General features: G+C 41.7%; 1 protein-coding gene across 1 annotated transcript; it reads right to left on the reverse strand.

Moving 5' to 3' along the window:
* Positions 1–1,098: 1,098 nt before the first annotated feature.
* Positions 1,099–7,587, reverse strand: LOC130167091 (dnaJ homolog subfamily A member 3, mitochondrial-like). The gene is made up of 12 exons (XM_056373060.1): positions 7,364–7,587; positions 6,263–6,399; positions 5,913–5,996; positions 5,569–5,778; positions 5,234–5,386; positions 4,885–5,032; positions 4,560–4,624; positions 4,261–4,389; positions 3,281–3,396; positions 2,853–2,947; positions 2,488–2,659; positions 1,099–2,297 (listed from the first exon to the last, which is right to left on the reverse strand). Exons 1-11 carry the CDS (start codon positions 7,566–7,568, stop codon positions 2,502–2,504), a joined length of 1,500 nt encoding a protein of 499 aa, XP_056229035.1. The 5' UTR covers positions 7,569–7,587; the 3' UTR covers positions 1,099–2,297; positions 2,488–2,501.
* Between the last annotated feature and the right edge of the window lie 9,666 nt (positions 7,588–17,253).

Consider the following 17,253-nt stretch of genomic DNA (forward strand, 5'->3'; position numbering starts at 1 on the left):
CTCTTACCAGGAAGTAGTGCACATATCGGATTCTAGTTTGGTATGTTTTAATCTTCTTTCTGGGAGAATAAGGTAAACAGGTAAACAGGAAAAATGTAAATGTACAAGACTGTGATATTAGCAAGTGATGCCCATCGTACAAACATCTTCAATTTTTATCCTGTGAGGTAATCGAGTTTTAATACATGTACATGAATGTGTTTACAATTTCTGTTTTTGTCATGATTTCTTTGCAACAAACACATTATCTTCCTGGTGACAAAGATGAACCTGCTATGAACAAGTCGCCACTAGTTGTGTAAAATAATTGGACACTGCTCTCTACAGTACCTGCAGCCGCTGTCAGACATATTGAGAGAATGCTTTTAAAGCATGTATCAAAAATGAATTTTAACTCTCTAGATGACAGCTGTGCAAATATTTTTACAGACTATTGATCACAGACTTCTTCCACCTGCTTCCTCCATAAGATTCTGCCTCAGTAGTAAAAGCACATCTGTCCAGACAAATGCTCAGAGGGAGGATACATGACACGCTCCTATAAATCACATCCTGTACATTCATCCTTTAACGCCAATATTTTATTGAGCAACATAGTCATGTCCTACATCCCTTTTTACCATTTATAACCCACGTTAAATGTGAACAGAAAATATACTGTGACAATATGGAGCGATCAGCCATCAGCCTGTTCTGAACATAAATGTGAATCATATGAAATCATAACTCTCCCTTAGAGGCAACACAAGTCCTGTTTGTGAAGACTGACCACTTTTAGTCTGAGCACAGTTGGAAAACCCCGGTCTGAAATGTTCCCAGTGACCCTCACAAAAGCTTCTGTTCATACGCCGCACACAGCGGTTAACTGGGCGGCTGGAGACATCAAACAGTCGGCGGACTGGAGTTCGAGTGCGTGAGCGTCAAAGAGAGTTGTTCAGTCTCGTGTAGCACTGAGAATGGAAGAGAAGGGTCGATCATGACACTACTGACTCAACACTGCTCTCTATCGTTGAGTTTATGTGTTACAGTTGAAATGGTCAAGCTTAGTTTAAAAACAAATCGACCGAAACAAATGAATGAAAGCTGAAAAAAAACATAACCTTCAATACGTTTTTTTTATTTAAATAGTTTTTGCAGTTTGTCACCACACACAGGTGCAACAATCCACAATGAGAACAACTAAGTCTGGATCGGACAGTAACAAATATTGAAGATCAGGGTTTGAGTTTTCCATCCTTTTACATTCCTTATTAAAACAATGGTATCCCACCAGATTTAACAGTACTGGAATATTTAACAGCCAGTAAAGATTAATATATGGGAAAACATAAAACATAATTTTATGGGATACATAATGTCCTATGAGTTCCCAGTATGTTTCCTAAAAAGAGTCCTGTAATTTGGTACTAACTGTTAAGCAAATAGAGATAATCAAACCCTTAGGAAATACACAGTTAGCACATAGAAAGCTGTACCACTATAATCTTAATGACTGGAGAAACTTTCAATGATCCATTTAAAACCATGTAAATATCCATTGACTGTATCGGCAGCTTTATTCTCTAAATTTGTTGAGTTGTATGTTGTAGTGTTGACAATTTTAATATTGGTTCATGCGGAGCAGATCCACTGTCAAGGGATTACTAGAAAATTATCAGAATTAATTGGAAGTGCATCAGTTGAGCACTGCCCACATTTTACTACAGTCAGTGCCAAATGTCATAGTCCTCTTCAGGAACTTCCCAGAGAACTTACAGTGGTGTATCAGTTCTTTTCTAGGACATTATTACAACAATTATAATTTACTTCCTAAAACCCATACAATGCTTTGCTTTTCATCCAGTTACAATCCATTTTCATAGCCTGCATTACTGGTTTTGACTGGCTATAAATTTTTGTTGCCATTTTAATGGCTCATCTACCACAGTTTTATTTAACAGCATGTCTGTAGAGCACCTCGTGACTCAAGGAGCAGTGAGGTTTCAAACACAGTAAGCAGGCAGGAGAGTTATTGCACAATAGCCATGTGTAGTCGCCATCTTGTTTTTCTTCCAGCAGATCTTGAGTTTCTCAGCCCAGCACCTGTCTATGGTGATGGGCCAGTGGGTGTGTGGATGGATCTGATGTCTGCATGGCCTGTTTGCCAACTGCAACTTCGACAATGTGTGACTGTGTCAACACAAATACCACTATGCCTCTCTCTTCCTCCTCCTCGCTCAACCCCCAAAGCAGGAGACGACAGCATGGAGCCCCAGTCAGTGGCTTTCATTTCTTCCTTTACCATGTTGTTTTTTTGCCTGTAGAAAAAGGTGGAACATACTTTATAATAAAATAACTTCAAGCTCTTTAAACTAAAGTTTAAAGTTTACCACAGTCACTCTGCAGATAATGACTCATTGTACTGTTTCAGTTTATGTTAAGTAAAGGATAATCTAATTCAAATCAGTATGTCTATCGGGGAAGGAGTGAAAGGTTTGAAGCTCCCACCTTCAGCCTGAGTGTCAGCTAAACATTTTCTTTAGTTTAGAGAAGAAGCCTCCCTCCTCCTTCTGCTCCTGCTGTTTTTCCCTTCCCTCGTCTGAGCTGGTCGTCTTCGCACCAGTTGCTGAAGTGCTGCTGCCGCTGCTGCTGCTGCTGCTGCTACTGCTGCTGCCCCCTCCTGGACACAGACACAAACTCCATCAGTTCAAATACTGATACCAATTGCAACATAGGCCCTGAGAGCAGAGGGAGGGACTGACTGACTGACTGACTGACTGACTGACTGACTGACTGACTGACTACAGGTGCATCTGCAGACTAGGGTGGAGTGATGTTTGGATTGAATGGTGGAGTTGAACTGTAGCCCTGACCTGCAGAAGGATTGACACCGTTGACGGTTCCCTGCACGTCCGTCTCCTCCTCAGCATAACTCAGCAACAGAGAGCGCTGCTTTCGAGTCAGCTTCCTGCAAGAAGAACACACCACAAACAATTCAGGAACACAAACCATTTATAATTCTTCACATATCCACTTCACAGTGTAAGACATAATCAGATGACAGTTATTTGACTGCCTTTGACTTGCATTGTTGATGAAGACAAACCTGAGACACTTTACACATTACACGGAAAATTCTGGATGCCTTACAGATTAAGTGATACACATATCATGATAATTTAAAATAAAATATTTTCAAAATCTAAAATGAATCACAGTTGTGATTTAACATGCTAATAGTGCAGTCATATTAATCTAGGACAACAAGCAATTACAGCATGTCTTTGTATGTGTGTCTTACTTGGGCACTCTGATCTTGATGTGAACGTAATGATCTCCGTAGCTGTAACTGTTCATCCTCCGAATGCCTTTCCCCTGCAGCCGGATCACCTGATCAGCCTGGCAACTGGCAGGAATCTGAAAACACAGACAATAAACATTGAAACAGAGAACAGACTTAGCTGAAACTCTGCTGGCAGTGAATTCTAGGAAACAAGAGAAAAAAAAGGCAGTTCTCAGATGCTTTCACCTCTGCTGTCATTAAAGCTCCCCCTGCTGGCTGGTCACAAATCAAATTCAGTCCTGGTTTACAATCACAGCTCACGCAGGGAGAAATTATCTGTCCTTGTCTTTAGACTCAGGAAATCACACTATTTTAATTCTCTCTGCTGCCTTCAGTACAGTCGATCACTCCGTCCTCTCGGACCACCGTCAGCATGTTACTGACATTCAGGGACAGGCCCTTCAGTAGTTTGCCTCCTATCTCCAATACAGATCAACCCCTGTTAAAATTGATAATATCTCCACTCTCTCTCCACCTATCTCCATCTCCTGTGGGGTGCAGCAAGGCTCCATATTAGGCCTTATTTTAATTTCCTTGTATATGTTTCCTTTCGTGGTCTATTTTAAGAAAATTTAATACCTCCATGTTATGCAGACAACACCCAGCTGTATCCATCACTGCAACCTGGTGATCCCCTCCACCAATATCTTTAAAACTTTTCGATGTGCTTTTTTTATTATATTATCCACATATTCTATGCTTTTATTAAATAACCTACATCCTCTTATTTGTCTTGTTTTTATTTGATTTTAATCAATCTCATAATTCCACCTCTTTGTAAAGCACTTCGGTTAACATTTTGTGTTTATAAATGTGCTCTATAAATGATCTGACCTGACTTGACTTATCTATCTAAAAGCTGATATTTTAGTGTTCTGAGTGGGAACTTGAGGAATAGTGCTATGTATTATAATCCCTACGCCCTGCTGCTTACTCACCATTATACTGATGGCTTGGTAGAGGCCCTGTGCTGTGGCTGTGCCCCCCAGGATGGCTTGAGCTATGGAAATGGGCACATCTGAGTGGATGTCTGCTCCGTTGCGCCTGAACACTGGGCTCCTCTGGACCTGTACACAGACATTTTTAATATAACACATCAAATACTTTTAAAATCAACCTCCAATGTTATTATAGTATATTTTCTGGCTTTCGGTACTAGCAAATAATTCATTTAATTAAATTCGATTCAAATTTAATCCATTTCTAAATCAGTCACAGACTTAAAAGAACAACTTACCCTGAATGTAATGAGGATTTCTCTTGTGCCTACTGACATGCGTACTGTCTGACCGTTTTCCACTCCTGTAAGAAAATATCAGATACATGATTTTGGCTCAATGTATTTGTCATTACATAACAACTTCCAGATTCAAGTCTGATGAACCTTTTAAAGCAGGGTAAAAACATTCACAGCTTTATTTAGGATTAAATAACACAAAGAATTCCTCAGGATTATTAAATTCAGTAGAAGCTGCTTAAGTTAAGTAGGGTTAAGTTATGCATAAAGACAGATCAATCAAGCTTTTGTCCTTCACTTGTGAGATTTCAGGGTGGAAACCTACCAGCGGGTACAGGTACAGTGACCTTCTGCCTCTTCTTGGTCTGACCTGAACCTCTGCACAGAGCACAGGGCGTAGTTATAATGGATCCCTTCCCACCGCAGCGTCGACAGGTGGTGCGCATCATGAAGGGACCTGTGTTGATCGACTCCTGCAGGGGGCGACACAGACAGTCTTATACTGTGCACAAGCTGATTGATGGTGGAACAGTAAAAACAGCGTGGTAAAGTTCTGAGAGGAAATCCAACCATGGGAGAAATTAAAGCCTGAGGAGCGTAGACCTTGGCTCCACAAGTTAAAGGACAGTGGCCCTGCTAAATACCTCACACACTCATGCTGCTCTGAAACTCACCATGCCAGTGCCGTTGCAGTAGTGACAATGTGACACCTTGGTGCCCGGCTCACTGCCTTTTCCATCACACCTTGGGCAGGCGTCGTCAATGTTCACATTCAGCTCCTTGTTCGCTCCCTTCGCTGCCTCTGCAAATGTAAGCTCCATCACAAACTGAGGAAAGACGAGAAACTTATTTACTTTAGTCCACATTTAATGCATGTATAGTATATTTAATTCTTCATTTAGATAACAATAAAAAGATATAAATATCAAAGTAAAAAACTCACATGTAAAATAATGGTTTAAGGTATAATATCAAAACATGTAGATTCTACAGAGCTGCAAGTTCTCACCTCAGGCCTTTGTTCAAACATGTTGTGGATATCTCCAAAGCCCATTCCTCCGGTAAACTCTCCAAAGATCTTCCTGAAGAGCTCCTCAGGGTCTATACTGGTTCCCCCGGCTCTGTAGTACTGCTGCTGACTTGCCCCAGCTCGACTGGGGTCGAAGCCTGCTGCTCCGTATGTGTCATACTGCTTCCTCTTCACCTCATCACTCAGCACCTAAACAGGAACAGAGCAAATCTGTGGGTTTTTTGCCAAGGTCAGAAGAACATTTGATGATGCTGCTTATCTTCTATCTTGCACATAACTGGAAAAAATTATTCTTGACACCATTCTGCAATCTTATTTTTTACCTCATAGGCTTCAGCCAGTTTGGCAAACTTCTCTTTGGCCTCTGGGTCATCTGGGTTGGTATCCGGGTGGTACTTCTTTGCCAACTGGTGCGAGATGATTAAACATTATGAAGACAGAGCAAAATGTGGGAGAAAAGATAAGGGCAGGGCATCAATTTAACCCCTTTCCAAAGGTATCCAAAACATACTAGATTTCTAACACTTCAGGTATTGGGGCCTCTTGATCCTGTTGTTTTATTACATCTCAAACAAACTCTTTTTAGATACTTTCTGTCTCCATTTAAAATGAGAAAATAGTCATCTATGTAGGTGTTAACAGCTTGGGATCATTAAAAACGTGCGTCTCTGACCTGGTAATAAGCCTTTTTGATGTCCTTTTGAGAGGCAGAGCGGGAGACACCCAAGACCTCATAGAAGTCCTGTTTGTTTGCCAACCTGCTGCTGGTGTGAAAAGAGTGGCAGGTAGTGACATGTGGAAATCGCACCGCTGCAGAGATAAGGATACAAAAAGGGCTTTTTAATCAGGAGTACAACATTCAGATGGTTGGTGAGATATCTGCATTATTCAATGAGGAGTCTTGTCTGTGCCTAGAGATAAAGAAGCATAAAGAAACTAGCTGCTTGTCATAGCAGTCAGTCAACACCAAGGTGCAAACAGCCTTTTCTCACTGCTGTGAAAGTGTTAGACATTTTGGGTGAAGCCTTAACTCTGTCCTTCATCCTATTTCAAACCAGGTCTCGATCAAAACCCACCATGCTCAGACTGGTCAAATCTGCACTAAATTACCCTGGAGAAGTCAGAAACTCAATAAAACATTTTCAGATTTATGAAACATTAATTGTAATGCATTTATTATCATGTCGCCACCACATACACCAGGTCCTGATAAAAAAAAAAAACACTATAAAAGACTAGTCAAATCTGGACTAGATTCTCCCAGAGAGGATAAAGACTGAAAACCAGTTTCAGTTTTATAAAACGTTTGTTCTATTTGTAAAAACGCAAAAAAGGGGAGTTTCATAGCTTTTTCAGGTCTAGAGCACATCAGTCCAGATCTCCCATTTTCACAACTCAGCGTAATAGATGTTCCTAATAAACTGCCAGCTGAGTGTGTTGTCCCGACTTAGATATAAACGTGACCGTGGAAGTCCAAACGATGCTGACACACAGGAGATGTGGCTGCAACAAGGTCAGCGTGCAGACAGGCTGTTACTGATATAACAACACTGCAAACACAGACACGAGTTACATCACTCTGTCATCACGGCTAACCCGCCTCACGGGACTTCGCCAGCTTCACTTTAACTGGCTGTTCACTGTAAAGTTCACATCCGCATCATAACACCAGGGCGACTGAGCTCTGAACCGACTAATGAAGTTATAAAAAAGTGACAAGAGGACTGCTAATATAAGAAACTTTGACTGTTATGCTAACATTTAGCTATCTCACCTGTTAGTCCTTTCAATGTCACGACATTCCCGTGTCTCCAGGAGCTCGTGCTAACCGCTGTCCCACCCCGGTGCACCTGCGATATCGTGGCGGAACAAACTCCAGCATGTCTGGCGGAGACAATTAGAAAGCAGCCGTTACGTTGACGAGGAGAAACTGATGCTGCTAACCAGCGTGTAGTCAACCGGGTAGCGGAGGACGCCATTTTCGCGTCACTACCGGCGTCCGAGCCTCTCTGCGCATGTGCGGGTGATGAAAATTTACCAAATTAAAAGTCGTTATGTTGTGTAATGCGATAAAACTAACTGCACTTACAATTATCAGGCTTCGTGTAGTTTAATTAAGTCTGTCAATCTTGTGCCACTTTATACTAAATTACACTAGAATACAATATCAAAATGCTGCATCATCGTTAACAAATTGGTGAGAAGTCACTCATTTATAAAAAGTTAGTCAGTTAGCATAATAGTCACTTTTAATACTTTTTGTATTTTTCTCATAATAAGTATGTACGTGTATGCTACCTGCAGTAGAAATAAACCACAGGCATTAGCTTTCAATAACTAAAATAAAATTAACATATTTTGCTCTTGAGAGCACAATAAAAATCTCTTTGGTATCTCTACATGAAGGTCAAAGGGCATCAAGACCAAGTACTGATATTTTTCTTTTACTTTTAGAGAAATGATAAAAGAAAAAAAAGTGAGAAACGAATACCTGAAAATAGATATGGAAAATAACCTGCAAACATATTTGTGAGTCAGCTGCAGCTTTTTTGAATGATTTCACTTGGAATTGAATGACCTTACAGTTGGTCTGCCGCCATATAGATTATTAAAAGGCCTTTACTCATGCACTGTAGAGACAGTAGATGGCATCACTGAGCTGTAAATAACAGACACTGCAGTTTGTTGCACTAAATGGACTTTGTTGGGAAACTGATTTGTTTTTGATGAGTGCATATAGAAAAAATATCCCAAGGGTCATTTAGTTCCCCGGAGCCGTGAGATTCTAACGATCTCAAAGCTGTGTTGGGACATTGACCTTTGTGTCCTGGGGCGAGAGTTCAAAGGTCACTGAAAGGGTGTTGGATCGAAGAACAATGTTCCTCTGCATTAGTCAGGTGTCAAGACATGTTTTGTACGGCTGAGTGATTGAAAACCTCCATATAAAATGACAAAATATAGCTTTTTGTGCACAGATATCCCATTACAGTTTCTTCAGCATGAAGAATGTATGTGATGCAGTATATGACAAGCTAAAATGTACTTCATTGGAGATTGCAGTGGCAGCACAAGGCTAAATGGGTCTTTAGCCAACACAGTGTCACAGTTATGAGGTTTAATATTGGCTATTAACTGAATATATATATATAACATATTTGCTTAACCAGACAAAGCAAAGAGACGCAGTCTATTGATCTGACAGGAGGACGGTGTGACAGACAAAAGCAGCGTAGACGGATCAAGACTTTCATGTCTCTGGTTATGTCAGGGTTTTTACGAGGCGGACATGCTGAATGGATGTCAGCGTGTGTGACCCGATGAAAGAGAAGCTCACGCTCCCTTTCAGTTTTCCCCCGCCGTCTCTCTCTCATTCCCCGCCATCTCCATGGTGACCTGCAAAACAGCATCCCAGCTGTGTGTGTGTCTGCGTGGAACGTATTACCAGCGGAGGCTGACATTTGCCACTCAGTAATGTAAATATCACTGCGAGCAACGACTCTTATCTCGAGACTTCCAATATCTGAATGCTAACACAGCATTTTCAGATGTATAATGGTGTGTGCATGTGTGTGTGTGCATGTGAATGTGGACAGGCTCAACACACTAAATGATGGGTTTATGGTCTGAATATTTGACTCATCACATGTGACTGAATACTCTGAGCTGCTGCTACTTATCCTCTTTTTAATCTGTCCAGCTATGGAGCTGAAGGGTTTGAGGTCAAGTCATCAGATCAGTGGGAGGTGGAGCAAGGGTGTCAATCTTCACTCAACTACTTATGCTCCTATAGCCCTGTACCTCTACACACACACACGCACACACACACACACACACACACACACACACACACACACACACACACACACACACACACTTTGTCATAACTTACTGGGTTCAAAGCAGCAGTGCTCATTGCAAGCCTGTGGTTGTAATTAGTGTGTTAGAGTTATGAGCAATGGTAATAGAGCTCCATATATCAGCCCTGCTGCCAGACCTCAGCACGGCTACTTCATACCTCAAGCCAAAACACAGACGCATGGAGGGACACAACACGACTGACCCAGATTGCTCCTGTGCTGCTCAGACAAACCCACAATTGTGAGAAAAACTGACGTGTTTTTGTGTGAATTAACTTTTAGTATAACTGGACAACTATGATGCAGGTGCGCCATCAACTCCTCCCCTCCCCTACTGGTTTGTATTGACTAAAGAGCTGGGGATCATGAGATTGACCCCCCAGTGATCTCTCCCTCACACAACCTCTGCGACGTTTTCGCGTCACAAGTAAACATCGGGCGGAGACGGGAAGAGAGAACACATGAAGCGATTTCATAGCCTCTTGAACATAATCAGTTAGTGTTCTGTGGGCGTCGGTGTCCAGAGAGTGATCTCACAGCCAGAGGAAGCTGAGCATGTCACATTCATCTCTCAGAAACACACAGCTGCTGATATGGCTGGAGGGCAGAGCGAGTATCAACAGCAAGAGAGGGCGAGCAGAAGACAAACCATGTCCAGCATGACACTCCACACTCCCCTCTGTTATGGAGATGATGCGGCTGTTATGGTTACAGACTGTGCTACTGAATTACTGAATGGCCTCACAGTGTCTGCTGTGTTCGCGTTCACTCCCATACAGCCAGCGAGCAGCGTCTGCATGGCTACAATACAAGCAAAGAAAACACCTTTGAATGTTATCTACTGCTGATGACGCAATAGGACACTACAAACCATTCATCGGAATTTGTGTAGAATCTTTGATTGATAATAAACTGCACAGCTTCACAGATTCTGATCTTTAAAAAAGAACAAGTACCTTTAGTTTGTGTCTTGGAAGCTCATAAATTTCCATTCAAATCTAGAGCAAATTTTAACCTAATTTCCAGAATATCTGCAAAAGATGAAATATTTCTTCCTCTGTGGCTATAATGCGCTATAATGCTCCACCGTGCTTCGGTGCATTTTCTCTTTTTTAGATGAAGAACTGTCTTTCAGGATTTAAAATTAAATGTGTAAATGAGAACACAACAAAGCGATCAACCCAGCTGGGATGCGCTTGTTGCTCAGTGCTTTTAAGACTTTTGAAGGTAAAAGCATTGAACAATAAGTGTGCATGAATGTATTATAAAACGTCCTTGTGAGTGCATCCCAGCTGGGTTCATCACTTTTTTTGTGTCCCCTGGAAAACACTCCTGTTGTCGTCTGCCCTACTTGCAGCGCGTTCCTGCATTTGGTTGTGTTGTCAAATAGTGTGTTTTCTTGAGTGGCAGTGCGTTGAGCTCCCAGGGCCACTGCACAGACGGGGGCAGGGCAACAAGCGAAACACGATATCGAATCGAAACTTTATCACCTCATAAAAATTGATATGCTGAGAACGTGTTGCCAAACATAAAGGCATCTTATCATTATCATTAAGATAAGAGGAACTGCAGCCATGTGATATTATTTATCATCATGAGAAACTCCTTTTATATTATTTGCAGTTCATCTATTTCATCTTTTGTTAATGGGAAAATACTGATAACTTTAACCTCTGATCTGCTTGAACTCATTAACTCGTCCTAATCTTTGAAGTATCAAACACCCATGGGTGACTTTGTAAGCCTACAGCTGATAAGAGTTTGATACTTCACGGAGTATCAGCTCTAAATGCTCTTTACTTCTTATCATTTTTATATCACTGTTGAATTCACGGTTCCTTTCATTCTGTTTCCAGTCCTCCCAAATGCACGTAGGTGGTCTCCTCCATCGTTAGATAACATGTTGACTAATAGGAGTCCAGCTCCCTTTGGGAGAACTTGGATCACAGCCCTCTGTCCTTCCCTTAATCACATCATTGTCATGCTTAAGCTGAGCATAAAATGCCAATCAAACAGTGATGAGCTCATGTGTTGAATCGAATTACAGGACGAGAGGAACCAAAGCATGTGAAAGCAAACATGCTGTGAAGAATTGAGGCTTATATACATTACATGGCTTGGGGCTGCTGTTTTGTCTCCCATCAGTATGGTTGATATGAATGAAGGAGTTATTCAGATTCTTTTAGGACCAACAGGAAACAGTGGTGCTGTCAGCGAAGGCCTGGCCAAGGAACTGTGAAAGTCCCTGTTTTTCCCTCAGGACTTGATGCTTGTGGGGCAGGACCACGGCTGTTAGGTCAGCTTTGCAGAAGTGACCAGTCTATATAGCGTGAAACTAAAGTGGACTCCTGACACAGAATTGATAATTATAGGCCGACATGTAATTAAATTCCCTAACCTAGGCATATCTAGGAGGTTTTGTGATTCAAAGTCATTGAAAGATTGTAAACTTTTAACTGTGAAGGAGGACAGAGGGAGCAAGAAGACAAACTTTATTCAAACTCTAAGAACTTTTCCATTCTAGAGGAGCAATTTTCTAAAGGTAAAAGACAGAAATTCATGTGTAAAATGATGCCCAGGTCTTTCAGAATATTTTCATTTGATAAAAAAAAAAACACACACCTCCTTGGGTTTCGATATTTCACTCAGCGTGGATGAAGAGATGGAACAGGCTGATATAGAATATACTTTATATGATACTGGTGGCATACAGTGGAGAGTTAAATGATTTTAAAACTGTATGTTAGTAACAGGAGAATATCTGGATCAATACCTGCCACTATAAAGGTGATATTTTCAAAATAAACACCTTTCGTCATCAGTTGGTTTTAAAGCCACAAAATAAATGCTTTCACAGCATCACTTCAATGAACTGAAAACAGTGAAAACGGGCCGGCATCTTTTCCTGCATTCATTTCAGGTCACATCAGCCTGGAGGTCTGATGTTCACACATGTTCAACAGCTCCTCTCTACGTTTACTTTGCTGTTGTCTTTTATGTCCGCTGTTAAAGTAGAACAAACTGCAGCGGAGCTACTGAGATTGGTGGTAAATGAAAATAGATTATATAACGACTGCGGTCAGTCGTCTGCGCTCCTTCTTCAGCATATTCCCTGAGTGCAGCTGAGAGAAAGGCAGCCTTTGTTTGGATATAAGTCACTAATCTGCGGAGTCAACAGACAAGAGGGTTTCTCTGCCCCTGCGGTTCTGTGGCAGCAGCCCTGTTTGGGTGATGGCTGCCATGGGGCTGCTCATAAATGTCTTTGTGGTTTCCTTTAATTCCTCTTCTTCCCAAGTCAAAGTCAGTGTGTGTGTGTGTGTGTGTGTGTGTGTGTGTGTGTGTGTGTGTGTGTGTGTGTGTGTGTGTGTGTGTGTGTGTGTGTGTAACTGATGTGTATCTGCTGCTTCAATTGAGAGGGTCTCTCCACTGAGTCTAGGGTTTTGGCCCAAAGCAAATTACTGCAACTAATACAGAGAGAGAGAGAGAGAGAGAGAGAGAGAGAGAGAGAGAGAGAGAGATGAAACTAATAAAAATGATGCAAAATTGAAGTCAACATTGTTGTCGTCAGTATTATATCCAATCAGGTAAAACGCTAATGCAGCAATATAAAAGCAGTATACTGTATATACATGACTACACTGAGCACATGTCCAGGCCTGTTGGTTACCACCTCAGGCATCGCTCATACTCGCTTGCGGACACGTACACGCAGAGCTGCATACATCAAAATGGCGACATCCATTCAAGAAGAATTACAACACATTTGATTGTCTGTGTATTCCTTTAAAGATGAACGGTAGAGGTGAAGGTAGTGACAGACCTCCTCACACGGTCTCTTCAAACTCAGCGTCCAGCGACGCACAGTCGGTACCCTGGTAACGTAGTGGACATAACAAACTGGTAGTTACATGGACATCCGTACCAGAAACTCGCACACCGCCTCTGATGATGAAATTTACTTCCCGTGGACCTGGACCCTTACATAGTTTTGCACACTCACAGATGCAGAAAGTGTGACACTGGTTTAACAGCAGGGGTCTCGAATCCAGCTCCTTGTTTGAGATGAATGACCAATGGACAAAACCTGATGATGACTCTTGGTAAGGATTATGTCTACAGCTGATTTAGTTATGCGGCATCAACTTTGGTTTTCACAACCCAGGAAGAATCCCGATATTAAACGATTCAACTCTACAGAGTTTGCAGTGTGGGCCAGAAAACCAACACAGTGAGCTGAAAGACGCTACAATGCTTTGTAGAGCTAAAGAGAATCTGGTGCTAATTCTCTGAGGGTTTGTCAGTATTGTTCATAAACAAGTAGTCTTGTGATTGGTTGATTATAGAAAAGTTTGATCACAGCTGCTTTAGACAGCCTTTATTTGCCAAACTCATGCTCTAAGAAAGCAAACATTTCATTGAACGTGATCTGCAGTGTTCAAAGTGTTCCTGTTACTTTCTCATATAAATATATGATTATTCCCCCCTAAATAAAAATAGCTCATTGACTATGATGAATGAGAACCTTGTGATAGTTTGATGGAAAATCATCTTTCTGCTGAAATCCAGCCCAACTCTCTCCTTCTTTGTTTCTGTTTTTATACCTCTATCACTCTACCAAACCTTATCCCTCTCTCAATCTCAGCCCTAAAGCGCTTTAAACGGCGCTGTGACGTCTTGTGGTTGATTGTTCAAAGCGTTTGCCAGCTGAGCTCCCGGTTTAAGGAGAATTTTTGTGGTTAGCCAATTGGTGGTTTCCACAGGGAAAACATTTTCATATTAACTGATAAAAGCTCTCAATAAGTGGAACACACTGTATTTTTTCTGTATTTTGTGTGTGTTGCCTGTCAGTGTATGCTCATGCGTACTGGAGACACATGGCATATGAAACCATGTGCAGATCTGGAAGAGGCCACCCACTCAGAAACTTGTGGACTGGGCTTTTCCCAAGGCTCTTACACAGGCCAGACTCACCCCGGCCAGTTTGGACGGCTCCATGCTGATCCTGGGAACATGCTGTACCTGCACTAATGAACACTAATGTGTTTTCTCAAGTTGTTTTCATAAGGACTCCCAATGCTATAGTTATGGACTTCATCAAATACTTTTAAAATGCTATGTTGAGAAAATCGTGTTGGCACCATGTTTGGGTTCAGTCACCGCCCTGCTTCATGTCCACACATTTCTACATGAAGGAGCTGCAGCTCAGTCACTCCACTGAGCTCTGCTGAGGCTGCTGTTCTTTCCTCACTAAGATTTCAACATGCACACAGTGTATTCCCTTATAACTGCATTCACAACACAAGATAAGCACTTTGTGAGCAGCAACACACGAGCTGCAGAAGGTGATAACCAGAATTAATTCCATTAACTGACATTTTGGAAACACTGTAGCACAAATAATAAAAATTATTATTATTATTATTATTATTATGATAACATGCTATAAATAGCTTCCAGAGCAATTGGATGAACTCTTTTACAATAAAAATGACAACAGTACAAACATCTATCTATCTATCAATCTTGGATCTACAGGACATGATCCAATAACTGTTTACCCCTGTGCACACTCACACCTATGTGAGAATGGGGTGACATTATGCATTGCAGAACTGCATTGTGGTTCTTGCTGCTTTGCTTTGCTTTGCTTTGCTTGCGTTGCTTGCGTTGCTTACGGTAGAAGTTGAGAAAAGTTAGCCAATCAAATCACATAGACAAGAGAGAGTGGAGTTGGAGCCGGTCCATCCATGCATTCAACCTGTAAATGGAGAAGAGGTTGATTAATGCAGGCCAGGAGAGAGGTGGCCGAGGCAGAGGTATGAAGTGTATTTCCTCTGTACTTCCCTTTAGCACAGTGTGGACAGCTAGCAGAGCAGGTTAGCTACCAAATCAGCATCTATAGCAGACAATGCTTTGGCAGCTTCCTGGAAAGCCAGCTGTGTTGTGTGTCCCGAGCGGAAAACTGTGACTGGTTGCTGTCACTATGGTGATCGCGCCAGCACCAATGGCATCAGGTGCACACAACATCAAGCGTTAACACTAGTGTGTGAGTGCTCTGTTAGACATTTCAGAGTACATGTGCACTGGTTTTGACAGAATCAGTTTCACTAATCTAAGCACTTTCTAAATAAAATGAACTTCAAGCTGCCCAAAGATAAAGATTCTTTCATCTCCTTTGGAGATTTTAAAACTTTATTATCTGATCTTTCTTCTCTGATATCTGTCACTTGACTGTGGTTGTCTGGTCTTGTTCTCGTCTTGTTCTCAAGTCTCTTTTGAATAAGGTCTCAATCTCACAGTAATAGTTTTCTGCATGAAACCCCAATGTTTGCTTGACCCACTTCCTTCTGAGTCACCGCAGCTATTACTGTTATCTGAGGGTAAACTACTACCACCCTCTCTAATTTGTAAAACTGGGTGTGTGTGCGTGTGTGTGCCTAATTTGCACCACTCCCATGCTTCAAACCATCAATTTCCCAGGAAGTCTCTATCTGCCCCATCAGATCTGTAACAAAGAAGCCTGCTGGTTGTTCACACCAAAGGCCCTGAAGCTTGGGGCTCTGTGGTGCTTCATCATTACTACCTCGTCCAGCCTGTCATTTCTGACCTCCCCTCCCCTCAGGTGACAGCTGAACCTTGCAGGGCAGCGGCCCACCTGAGTGCAGCCTCTGGCTATGGGTCAATGACCACCTCTTTGCCGACAGAGGAAGACCTCACGCAGGACAACAAGAAAGTACAGAAAAGGTTAGAAACAAAGCAATACATTGCAGGAAGATGCAGGGTTGAGGTATTAGTGTAGTCTCTGTCTCTGCCTCCTCTTCCTTTTCTTTTCTTCTCTACCCCCTTCACTTCTCAACAGGGACCACCAAGGCTCCTTTTTATCTTTGAGAAAGGTGTCTGACTTTGACAAGTTCACTTAAGTCTCAGACCGAATCGAGCAAGGCTCCATTAGCGAGGGAGTAAGGGAGGGATGAAAGATGTTTGCCGAGGGGAGTGAGGTGGGAGGGTGAACACGGTTGAAAACACAAGACTTGTCAGGATGTTACTTTCTCTGAGCTGTTTTGTCAACAGGTGAAGATGTAATTGCACACTTGACTTGTATTGTTCCTGTTGAAGTCTCCTCACCGCTCCCCGGCCTCTGTGAAGAACAGACATTTAAAAAGAAAAAAGAAAATGGAGTTGTCAAGTCGGCCCGAATGTGTGTTGATGTGACAACACATTACCCTGTCAATTTGAGTTGTTTTTGTGACATGATTCAAACAAAGTCATACCCATAATTCCTTCTGTTTGACCAAGTGTGAAAATGAGAAAAAGACCTAGAAACCTGATTTCCATTTTTTTTAAAGAGAACCACAGAGCAAGTGAAGGCTTCTATAATACCCTGGGAAAACATCTGAAATCTTTGTACTTTAATTTAGCAATTTCACAAGAGAAATAACCCTGAATCAAACTGTTCTTTTCAATGTAAAAGACTCTTCTCCCTCCTATTTTATGGCACTGAAGCTATTTTGAGGGGAAGTCAACAGAGAACACATTTAGCATGAATTGCACGAGCAAGACACTCTAACCATAATGACAGTCTCTCACTCAGTCAGTCCAAACCACTTTGTTTTAGCTGGTAAGACACAGTGCAATCTGTAGATGCAGAACACAGATAAATAAATAAACTACAAGGACAATTTTGGAACAATTGTTGCTGTTTTTAAACATTGCATTGCATGGATATAACATTGATACATTAGTACCATATAAAGCTGGCAAATTAATCGTTTGCACATCCAGCAGATTCAAAGCAACATTAGCATTC

This window comes from Seriola aureovittata, chromosome 3 (assembly GCF_021018895.1).
Source record: "Seriola aureovittata isolate HTS-2021-v1 ecotype China chromosome 3, ASM2101889v1, whole genome shotgun sequence".
Lineage (NCBI taxonomy): Eukaryota > Metazoa > Chordata > Actinopteri > Carangiformes > Carangidae > Seriola > Seriola aureovittata.